This window comes from Schistocerca serialis, chromosome 1, assembly GCF_023864345.2.
Source record: "Schistocerca serialis cubense isolate TAMUIC-IGC-003099 chromosome 1, iqSchSeri2.2, whole genome shotgun sequence".
NCBI classification, from domain to species: domain Eukaryota; kingdom Metazoa; phylum Arthropoda; class Insecta; order Orthoptera; family Acrididae; genus Schistocerca; species Schistocerca serialis.
Genome location: NC_064638.1, coordinates 545752265 through 545765112, shown reverse-complemented (window position 1 = coordinate 545765112; position 12848 = coordinate 545752265). Strand labels below are relative to the sequence as shown.

The window sequence follows — 12848 nt, the reverse complement described above, 5'->3', positions numbered from 1 at the left end:
TGAGTAATGGGTTCATCCCTGTTCCTACCTAGAGAACTGTATCCTAGATCCTTATCTGACCTGGAAGTATAAATTAAAAAACTGTGAAACTAATAGTGGACTGTGCTATTGCAGCCTAGAGACTGCCAGAAAAAGAGGGGTTGCAGACATGAGATGGACAGTACAAAAGGACTGATGATTGTGAGTTGCCAACTCCTTAAAATGTGCAATGTGAAAAAATGATTGGATGTATGTATTTAGCAGCCATTCATACAAGTAATACTTGTAAGAGTGGCTGGGGGGGGGGGGGGGGGGGGTTTATAATGATACAGCCTTCTTCCCCAAAATTCATATTAAATGTCTGATACCACCCTTTTTTCTTTTTTTTTAATATACATGCATCCAGATAGTTATTGGACAATTGAGTGCTTCCTAAGGCCTTGTATGTGTGTGTCTCTGTAGATATCGTTCTGTCCTATTTCATAAAAAAACTTGATACTCATTGCAAAGGTGTGTGGAATGTTCTGCATGGACATGCGGTGTCATAATTGTCGATGGATTGTTGTCATTGATAAAAGTGAGTACATATACTAAATTGAGTAACTAATCAAGAAATTGAAGTAATAAGTCCTTAGAAATAAATAACTAGAGATTGCAGATATATTAGCATGAAAAATCAATGTTTCTAATTAACAAAATGGTAAACTAAAAATCCAGTAACAGAAGACCTCACTATCTCGAGAAACAGCTAAAAAGTTATTACCAACCAATGTATTTTCATTTATTATCTATTTTTATGTCTTCCTCTGTAATTAATATTCTTTGTAATTACATTTCTAATTAACTCTCCAGTTGTTTACATCTCACAGTTTTCCAATTTCCAGTAATTGAGGACTTATTTGTGCATTTCAGGTATGTAATTGGATAAAGCACGAACTCTGTACTATCATTACATGTTAGTAACCAAATCCAAACTGTAATTAATTATGTAACTAAAATAATATGAGAGACATTATTGTAATTAAAGTTCAGAATGTTTTTATTATGGAAAACTAACGATATTACTATAAAAGATTGTCATTGAATATTGTATTCTATACCTTATTTGGCTGTAACATCAGTTTCTTTACGTTTTGTAAATTTTAATTATAACATCACAATTGTACAAAATTAATAATGCTTTATTTTGGAAGTAATTGTTAAAGTTCTACATAAAGCGATGCAGTGATGCTGCGAGGAATCAGTTTTGACGTTAGTTTTGGAAGTCAAAGAGATCAGTAAAGTGTGTCTGTGTTTTGTTTACATGACGAGTGTGCAGTTCGGATGTCAATTAACGTGAATCAATTTTGTGAAGCATGAAAATTTCATATTCATTCAACAATGGACCAGGCAGAAGAAACTTAATTTAAGGAACATTCTACATGAATCGTTACAAAATCTCCCCTGACCCGGGGTCTTGCGTGACTTTTCTGAACTGTATCCCTTTCCCTAAACCTCTCCAGTCTTTTTCCTTTACCTTTCTTCCTTCCCCTTCACTCTTCTGCCAGAAGAAGGAGCCACTGGCTCTGAAAGCTTGTAAAAGTTCAATCCTTTGTGTGTGTGTGTGTGTGTGTGTGTGTGTGTGTGTGTGTGTGTGTGTGTGTGTGTGTGTGTGTTTGTGTTCCCCTGCTGCCACTTTATGAGCACAGTTTTTTATCTGTCCATTTAAATTATATTATCAATAATTGAAGATTTTTGTTAATACATTTATGAAATATGATAGATTTTACGAATGATTCACTTTTGCTGCAATGTTTGTGTATGTGAGCAGAAATGAGTGTGCTATATAAAATCGATTTTCTCGAGATTTAAGGTAAATACAAAATCCCTCCCAGTTTAAAACAAAAAACTCATAGCATCTACTGTTTTACATTGCAAACTATTCAAATTTCATGCTGCAGTTTATTTGATTCTGAAATACTGCAATAACTGTATGAAGACATATAGCTTATCATGAAACTGACATAAGGGTGTAAGCAATGAAATAATCAATTGTTTTTAGCAAACAGTTTCTGTCAAACTACTTGATAAAGAGTGCAGAGTAGCAGATGTGTGTGCATCTCTGTTTTGTGAGTGTATAGCACAAGCCTCTTGTCATGCTGAATCGGGCGAAAAATATGTCATTCAGTCTGGCTAGGCAGGCGGCGCTATCTGCTGCGTTCAGTCCTACCACCCACCTGTCACTGTTTTCTGCCCCATTACGTAACAGGGGGATATTCTCTGCAGTGCTTTGAGCTGCCCACAACTGCCCTATACTAGGCAGGTAATATGCACTTTTTGTGTCTGCTTTCTAGACTGATACTAGTAAGTGCAGCAACTTCTTGTAAGTTGACAAGCAAATCAAGGTGTATTTCAATCAAAACAAACACTTCCATATCCTCATTTCTTGGAAGTCTTCTCAAACTACTTGTTTCTCAGAGCTGTTGTTCGGTCATGACATGGTAAGGGCTGACAGAGCTCTTTCACTGGGATATCTCACAGTAGAAACCATGGCTGCTTTATTGGCATCAAGGGAGCATTCACTGAATATACTCATTGGATGTGTATGATATGTTTGTTCCACATCTGTGGCAGATCAATCACACATTTTTGTGAATTACAACCTGTCTTGTATACAACAGTGCAAGGATATGTTCCACTATCCATATGCTAGATCATACAGTGCATCGAGAAAGCTTGTTGCTCTGTACCACCAGCGACTTTACAACTTGAAATGTACATTCAGAAAAATGGCCAGTTGTTCAAACACTTAATTTAAATGAGCATTCCACGACCAGAATATCCATCTGAACACAGCCAAGTATGTACAACATGTTGCATCCACCACTAAAACTTTGAACATTTCTAGCTCCATAATTAAAATTTCTAGAAGTCTGATTTAAAGTGATTTGCACAGTTGGTTTAAATACATCAGTTTAATTATAAAAAAGTTCTGTTTATAACATTGTAACTTGTTGCTGTAGCTCTCTGGAAGACAACTAAACAAACTATGTTCAAATGTGAAGTGAGGGAAAAGCAACCACTTACCTGTAGATGATTGGTGTGTGTAGCACACAATTAATACTAACTTCCAAGTTCTTGCTCTTTTTCTAGTAGGAATGCATGCGTGCGCACACACACACGCACGCATGCCCGCCCCCCCCCCCCCCACACACACACACACAGAGAGAGAGAGAGAGAGAGAGAGAGAGAGAGAGAGAGAGAGAGAGAGAGAGAGAGAGGCTCAAACGTTAACTGAAAGAGTAGCAATTCTTACATTTGCTCTCCAAATAAGTATTTCTTTCACTTATTATTTTACAAGTTTTTTTGGGTCTCAGTCTTCTGATTGGTTTGATGTGGTCCTCCACAAATTCCTCTCCCGTGTCAACCTCTCATCTCAGAGTAGCATTTACAACCTACATTCTCAATTATTTGCTGGATGTATTCCAATCTCTGTCTTTCTCTACAGTTCTCACCCTCTATACTGTTATGAGTTATAGAGAAAAATACTTTATCTGTTCAGTCATGTATGTATGTGAAGGCAGGGGTCTGGAGGAAGAAGGTATAGGGAGAGGGTCAGACACAAGTTTCCCCTTATTTTCTGACACCAATCATCCTATGGAACTGCAGTCAATCGAAGCTTAAATGAATACTTTGTCACAATATATGGTAGAGTTTTACAATGAAATCTTCTGAAAGCTGGAAGTATTTACAACTAGTCACTGCTTACATAGGTGGTAAGTACATATCATAAGTTAAAGAAAACAATGATTTTTACCAAATTTGGTGACTTTGGTCACAGTAACTGCTGTACAATTTTTTGTGTAAATGTTTCCAAATATTTACTGTTTCACATAATAAGGATTTTATTCACTGAATATCTTCACATATATGAGGTAAATCATTTTTTATTCATATTTTTATAAAATTCCTTACATGATTCAACATGAACAATAGGAAGCTACTACCTCTAAAGGCAGGTAATCTTACCAGACTCATAATTTCCATTTTTTATTTTATTTCTGTAAGGAAAGTTACAGTGAAAGGGGATAAATGTTGTTTCTAGAGACAGACAGACAGAAAATGTCAACATTGTTGGTATCAAATATCATGAGATCTATCTTTCAACTTCATTCATAACTTTCATATAAAGCAAATGAGGACAATAGTTATATATTAATTCCTTCTTAATAATATTGAAACTACAAATGTTATCATTTAGCAGAAAATTGCATCCAGATAAAAATAATCATTCAACAATAACAGATAAACAAATACATACGATATCTTTTATATACATTGACTGACAATGTGTGTGATATATTTAACTGTATTATTCAAGAACATATTTTGTGCATTTTCTACGTACCATATAATGTGTGGAGTACTATCAATGAACTTTTAATGGTCTTAGTCCACACATTAGTAACATGTAAAATAAATTTTCTTTCAATATTTTTGTTAATATGATAAATTCTAAATTTTGATTTCTTTCTTTCTTTAAGATTGCATTTGACAATCACAGATCAAATTTTTCACAACAGCTATTTCACTATGGCTCCATGGATTACTATGAAGAATTCTGGTTACATTAACTGTCTATGACAAGTACTTTTTTCGTTTTAGAATGTTTACATAAAATAATTTCATAGTGAGTACGGAGTATGTCACAACAGGAACTTCACCTGAGACAGCAGAAGTCTACCTCTCACTAAGCAACATATTTTCATACAATATTAAAAAAGTCTTGGGTGGAATGTATGAGAAAAGAGAAGTAGTGTTACTGACAGAGAAATATGTAAACATAATATTACAATGTTGAACTGTGGAAAATACACACACACACACACACACACACACACACACACACACACACACACACACAAAAGGTACTCAATTCTGAGACTGTGACTCAAGAGAAATAGTGTCACCAGCAGAGAGGCATGTAAACATAATGTTACAGTGTTGAACAGTTAAAAAAAAGAAGAGTTACACTATTCTGTGACTGAGAATCAGGAAAAAGTGCATATATCTGTGTGTGTGTGTGTGTGTGTGTGTGTGTGTGAGAGAGAGAGAGAGAGAGAAAGAGAGAGAGATGCATTTCATCTGTGAGAAAGCGAAGGTTAAACACTTCCTTTAAGTCTTTTCTCATACAACAGATAGCATTTTTTTCAAGATGTCCACTGGTAAGCTTAAATGAGTTTCAAAATACAACTGACATGTAGAATTAATACTGATTCCCGTACGCCTACCAATTAAGAATTTTGTTAAGTGGTAACACATCACTGTCTGCTGATTGGTTGCAAATGATGGTTTTAGTTATGAAGTTTTACACTTTGAATGAATTATTGGCACCACAAATAAATAAATAATAAAAAATAAAGTAAACTTAAGATTAAAATTACAATATTAGTATAAACACCATTTTTAGCAAATGGAAATCTTTCTTCACTACACCATACAATTAATATTTAAAGTGTCACAGAAATATGAATGTCATGGAGATTGTTTCATACTTCCCTAGTTTCAATCAATCACTCAGTCAAATGCAATCTTAATTTTAACACTTTTAAATTAACGCAAGGTTGAAAGATGAACTGCTTGATACAAGTGGGTAATAGACACCTTTCCAGATATGGTATAAAAGTTTGCTGAAAATGTATTTTATTATTTGTGTAACATGAATAACATTACATATTAGGGAAAACAATAACAAAGAATTAGATGAGCAAATACCATTTTGCAAAGATTTTACACTGTACACATTTGTACTGACTATAACAATTTACACACACATACTAGATAACTTCAGTACATAATATTTTGTGTGGTAGATATAGACTGAGCCATAGAAAGCTACCAGTCAAAGTCAATGTAATTCAATTGTATAGGCTTTTAATTTGATGTATATTTAACTTTTTACAACAATTTTTTAGAATTCTCCATACATCCATTAAAATTTCCCATTTTGAAATTAATATCACAAGTTAACAATAATAATAACAACAAAAATCAGTAATTACATTGAAGATAGTGTCCTTTAACTGGCATTTGTAATGACAGAGAGCATAGCGAATATAACAATGTGCTTCATGTTGAGAAATTGAAATAATAAATAAAAGTAATAATAGCAATATGAGATTTCATACAGATATTTACTTTAAAAGTAAAATACAAAAACCACTGAAGTTAGTAGCTTTTGAGATTTGAAATATTACATTAAAAACAGTGTACACTGAAAACAGTATTTATTACAACGTGCACAAAGAATTTTCTGTGCCAGTATAGCTAAAGATGTTTTCATTTGTAGTTTTCCCCTTTGGAATCAATTACAACATACATTAATTAATAAACGAGCAGTTACATGTGCAAGACATGGCAAACAAATGATTTTTCAAAATGCAAAACATTATAACAGAAACAAAATTAATCTACTTTATCTATATCGAAAGAGAGCAGTATAGTAATCAATACAGAAATTTTAAACAAATAAGGAAGGATTGTACTGAATATGACTGTCATTCAAATGCTTTTAAATTAAAATGAAAAAGTAAAGGTCTATGTATAACTTCAGAAAATACATCTGCTTAATTACAAATAAAAATCGACCCCTCATGCACTCTTACCAACAGTACATTTTTATTTGAAACGCTTTGAGGTCTCCTCATCTCTAAATGCTCAATACACCCAAATAACATTAAATGTAAAATAAGAGCAAATGAAAATAAAAAGGAACCAAAGTAGTTCCAAGCATTTGGGAATGCTCTTAAGGTGAGAGGAAGGGGAAAAAGTAAAGAGCAACGCAAACTGCACAAACAGTTAACTTTGATGTAAGATAAAAAAGAACTATATCTGACATGGTTGTAGGCTACTGATATCTTCTATAACAGCATTATAAGAAACTGCATCTTGTGCACTGCTTCAAACAAACAGCACAAGATCATAAACAAACACAGGAGATAAATACCGTCAAAAGTTCATTTGGTGTTACCAGCAGAAATGCATAGCCTTATTAGTTTAAATGGAAACCAATTATTTGTTACAATATTATATATAGTGAATAAAAACATACAAAATATTGGGCTATAAGTGTTATACTATACTGGAAGAATACTGCAATGCAAACGATCTTGTACTTGAAATTATTACAAGATTATTAAAGAGAAATCTATACATGTGCATGTAGCATTTTTGGTGGCATTAATTTAATATTAACATCAAAGTGCAAATGAAAGTGTGAAATATTACTTATCTTCTTATGGGAGGTGTTATATTGCCCTACAGAATTTATGATGTTGTAATGACACACTAGTATAAAATAATGCAACATATGAATAAAATAAGCAGACGATTTCAGACTTTTAGTAAATATTTTAAGACAAAAAGCTGATGTTATTAACCCAATCTACAACAAACTCTTAAAAATTGAAAGTATGTGAACAAAGGCAATAAAAATGCTTCAAAATGCCTTGCAGAAATTACAAGCAGTAATCTCTTATTTCTTTCTTTCAAAAAGCAAGCTTATGAGTTATTTAATTTGAAATCAATAAAATTACTTCCATTTTCTACAAAAATGGCTAACTTTCAGAAGTTAATAGCATCGATATCATAAATGATAGTCATGGCTGCTGCAAAGGAAGGGTATAGAATTCTATCAGTGTTAGCGAAAAGACAGGAATGAAAATTATCAGATATTAATAGAAGCATATCAACAAATAACTTTAAAATGTGAATTTCATTACAAAAAACCAAATTAATGAGTATTTTTGCTTAAACTGGTTATTAAATGGAATAAGATGCTACCTTGATTTTAAAACCACAATTATTCCTTCAATTATCACAATAGAATTGTACCTAAACTGATTCTGGAAATGATTGGGAAAAACTGTATTTTACTTCATTTCATTTCTTATAACTATTTTAAAACGTAACACCACCTACATGCAGAGCAGTACACATGATTCAGTCACCACTTCCTGTATTATGCTAACTACTGAAATTGCTCATTTGATTTTTGTCTTAATTTTATCTGCTTCTGGAGTTTTTATTTTCCAAGAGTTTTGCAAAACTTTAAACTCTTTTTTTATTATCATATAATGTGAGTCAATCTAGATTACATTATCATTAAAAAGATAATTATGACAGTTAGGCCAAACGATTAAGTTCGTCAGTTCATAGAACTGATCTTGTATTATGAGATTAGGGTGAACTGGGATGGATAAGTGGATAAGGCAACTTGAGGACTGGTATTGGAGAGAAGGGAAGGATCTAAGTACTCAAACACCTAATCGCTACGTACAACTCAGTTGCACACTCTTACCTTATCAATACCATTTTAATAATATTCCAAAAAGATTTCCTTTAATAGCAATCACATTTAGAAGCATGTTTATTACTATATTTGTTTCAATTACAGTACCAAATTACAATCAAGAGGGTTAACTGTATGACGATTTTTCTTTTAGGAAATGGTAAAATGTTTAGTTTATGTTTTTAATGATGAAATTATGGAATCTGGCCGATGAACCACGATTCAAGTCTTCTGGAAACTTGAGGCAATGCAGATATAAAAAATTATTTTCACTCTAAGCATCTGCTTACTTGAGAAACCTATCTCATTTTTAATGGCTTATCTTTCAAATGTGAAATAAGTTATTACATGCAGCTATCATGAAGAAAAGTTTGGCATTTTCAGTAAACACTTATAAAAATGTTGCATGCAAATGTAAAACCATACAGTGTCATTCCTGTTGCAGTTGATACAGATGTTGTCTGTAAAATACTTTCAGTTTTATTAGTTAACAATTTCTGTTGTAATGCATTACTGCAAGACTTAAAAGATACAATGCTTAGATTTAAATGGTATGAAAGGAATCGTCTCTCACAGGTGCCTTTTTATGGAATGTCCTCGCCAAGGACAATGTAAAATTACTTTCACTGAAGGTATATAATTATAGTATGTATACGCCAGTAAAGCTGAGATTCCGACTGGAAAATTCTCATCATACTAAAGTCGTAGAAAAAAGAAAACATTACTATGGAGTACATCAACTGCACACTTTGCACCTCAGCCCATTAAATGTTAGCAGCCAGTTACTTGCAACATATGTGCCTTGCATGTCAGCACCTGACCTATTTGTACTGTTTCATTTCATCTTAGGAAATGAAACTATTGGCAACAATATCTTTCATAGCAGCTGCAACTTGCATTCATGCTTGTCAGGTCAGCTTATTACATAACCGATGATTATGTGAGTGCTACAGTAACATTTTGCAATTGGAAATACAGTTCCTAACAACAAGTAGGAAGCTCATCAAAATATTATAATCACTTAAAAAACTAAATAGATCTACAATATTCAGATCTGTAATTAACAAATATGTAAATTAAGAATAACAGCTAAACCTGCATGTGCTTGTGCAGCTGTACACTTCACTTATTATACATAACATGTTGCAAAATAAGTTAATCTATGGGCTTTGGGGTTTCTTTTGAGAATACCCATAATATATCACCAATCTGCAGCCACTGACATACTCCTCAAAGCACCAGAATGCTGAGGTGACTAACACCACAGAACAAGAAGCAGCCAACACTGGAGCCACCAACAGTCAACATTTACTGGGGATGGTGCAAGTGAGTGCCACCAGCTTCAAACTCACATTTGTGCATAGTTCTTATTTATGGGCAAAGCCGAAGGCTGAGTGGCCAGCCACAGACGACCGATGAAAGTGAACATTCTGCCACTTGTTATCTCTCTTATGCCACACACGTGTTTCTTCAGACTGCTGGGTATGAGCTTGTCCTTGCCTGTCATTACAAATGTATGCAACACATTAGATACTACATTTTAAGAAGAGGTATTTCTGTTATTGTATACAAGGTGTGATAAAAATATGGTACTAATTTTATTAGAAACAAATTAATAATTTTACATGAAATTTAATTTAATCTCCTTCAGAGTACTGTCCCTGGCTAGCAATTATTGAATCCATGACTGGAAGCATTTCTGAAAGACTTCTTTTAGAAGGGTGAAAGGGTGTTCAGCAACCCTGTTGTGGCCTCTCTTTGTCAGGAATGGTGTCAAAATTTTTCTTTTAAGCATAGTTTTAATTTTTGGGGAGAGCTAGAAGTCACATGGTGCCAAATCTGGTGAGTAAGGTGGTGTGAACAGTTAAGAACACTTTTGCCATACCCAAAAACTCAAATGAAAAGCAAGGTGTGGCATGTCACACCATTGTGATGAAGAAGGAAATTGTTGGCCCATTTTTCTGGTCTCTTTCTTCGTACATTGTGTAAATATTGCAATGTGCTCTTGTAAAAATCTGCAGTTATAGCTTTCGAAAAGTAGTCTGGGTCTGTATGAAGATGTCCTTTACCTGCATGCAAACTGACACACGATTTTCCTTCTGTTCATCACACAAAACTATGGGAACAAATGTTGCACTCATTCGTCTTGTCTGCATATGCTTTTTATGGGCCCATACAAGATACTATGTTTTTTGGTAAGCTCTCAGACAGTTATATGCCTGTGTCAGCAAACAGTTTTTTCCACTTTTTGCACATTTCCTTCTGCTTTTGAGGTTAATGGACATTACAAATGTTGCTCATCTTCTACCAATTCATTTCTGCTTTTAAGCTGCTCATAATACTTGTAAACAGTCTTCAAGTTACAGCATGACTGCCATACACCAGTTTCAACAATTTGTTTCTTTGGTACTTTATTGCAAGTAGAAACAGAACTTAATGTTCATGCATTGTTTCAAATCTATGATGTGAGACAGATATGGTAAACACAAACTCAGTCTGTCATCTCTTCATGCTGACTGATCAGGCTATCAGACAGATTATATCAAATGGCCATTGAGTAAACTGTTTTGCTCATATCTTGTACTTGTACAAATGAATGCATTAAAATAGTGACTAACTGAAACCCTCAGCTGCCGACAGGTGTTGTTGATATACCTCGACGTGGACAGCTGAAAATATGTGCCCCGACCGAGCCTCGAACCCGGGATCTCCTGCTTTCGAAGAAGAGGTGCTGAAGAGCACACAGGTAAGTAGAAAATTTGACAAACAGCTGAGCTTTCAAACAGTCATTTTCCTACTGCCACTGCCACTGCCAACCCACCCACCCACCCATCCATCTGAGCCACCGAGAACACAGATGAATAATGCAACTGCAGGGACTTATCCCTTGCACGCTTCCCATGAGACTCACATTCCCAACTGTCCACAATTCTACATATGTAATGTACCTTATAGACATGCATTAAAATAGAATTAGCAAAGGGCTAATAAGTTTTATTCCAATCTACAGAGAAAGAATAAAATGAGTCCTCAATAAAGCTGCAATGAAATGATAAGAAGAGATGCTGAAGAGCACACAGGTAAGTAGAAAATTTGACAAACAGCTGAGCTTTCAAACAGTCATTTTCCTACTGCCACTGCCACTGCCACTGCCAACCCACCCACCCACCCACCCACACACCCACCCACCCACACACACACACACACACACACACACACACACACACACACAGAGAGAGAGAGAGAGAGAGAGAGAGAGAGAGAGTTATCTGATAGTGCTGTAGCCTACAGCCATACTGAAGTAAACAACTATCTTGGCAGAACAGCAAAAGAGGGTTATGAGAACAAAGAACTTTATTCCCACAGAGTTCACATAAACTGCTGTGCTGTGTAAAGATGGAATCCAGATGGCACAGTTTGTGAAGCAGCTGTTTTATACAACTACACTATGTTGAGAAGCATGCTTGATTTAATTGGTCACTGGCCACAGTTGGGCACTGGATATTTTAAGGATGGGTAGCTGTTTCACCGCCATACCCACACTGAAGCCTGGGCAGTGGTTGCAGTGAAGTTGGTTGGCCCACTTTCAGAAGAGTTTTTCTCATTTTAGCAAATGACTGGAGATACTAGTGGAGAACATGCTTCACTTGTTTATTTATAATGGTATTGAGTGATGAAGGGAGTATGCCTACCAGCAAGTTAAGAGACATATGAAGACATGATATAACTATTTCTGAACAAGGCAGGGATTGTAGTCACAGTCTGAAAAATTATCCAGCAACATTCTTGATTATACTGATGGGAACTTTCCCCAAGGCATATCCTATATTCCCATCTACTCCTTAGCCTTAATCCCTTATCTTACTTCCTTTTCCTGTTTCTTTTCTATGCCACCCTAGATAGCCCATATCTTTTACACTTGCTTGGGATATTCCCCTCTTTCCTCAGTATTTTTCCAGCAGCTCAGTTATGTCCCCTCCCTCTACACAAACTTACATGTTCCACATTTGAAATGTTTCTCATAATTTTCTTCTTCTGCTAGTCGTTCCTCTACCCACCTCATGTTCTGCACTACCCAGAGACAACTGTCTTCCTATCCCCCCCCCCCCCTCAATATCTCCCCCCCCCCTCTCTCTCCATATGAGTGTAATTCAAAAACTAAAGTAAAAAGTCCTCTGCAATGAAAGATATTCTCAGGAAATCAAGGAGATACACAGAGTTGCCATTATGTACTTCTTTTTTACAGTCACCATTACTGTCCTAGCGTTTTTTCCACCAATAAAGAAATCTGTTGAAACCTGCATAAAAGGAATAAATGTACAGGCCTATGAGCCATTTAACAACAGGCTCCTGAATGTTGTTCTGATGCAGTGACTGGCCACAAGCCTCTTTAATAGTCCTACAAGATGACAATCTCCTGCCGCAACATCCAGGTTACATGAAGGGTATTCCGATAAAGTAATTAGAAGTGCTGGATCAGATCATGAGTTATCAAGGCCTATTTTGTAGGGCATTGCCATGCAACATGACCCTTTTGAAA

At 35.0% G+C, this 12848-nt stretch overlaps 1 protein-coding gene across 16 annotated transcripts in view; it reads right to left on the bottom strand.

Moving 5' to 3' along the window:
• Positions 1-3887: 3887 nt before the first annotated feature.
• LOC126475204 (calcium/calmodulin-dependent protein kinase type II alpha chain) overlaps positions 3888-12848 on the bottom strand; it is a 1005993-nt gene continuing 997032 nt past the window's right edge. For all 16 annotated transcript variants that reach the window (XM_050102858.1, XM_050102867.1, XM_050102894.1 and 13 more), the window contains one exon: positions 3888-9808. In XM_050102858.1, the coding sequence (XP_049958815.1) occupies positions 9676-9808 (133 nt within the window). In that variant the 3' untranslated portion in view covers positions 3888-9675. The remainder of the gene's footprint in view (positions 9809-12848) is intronic.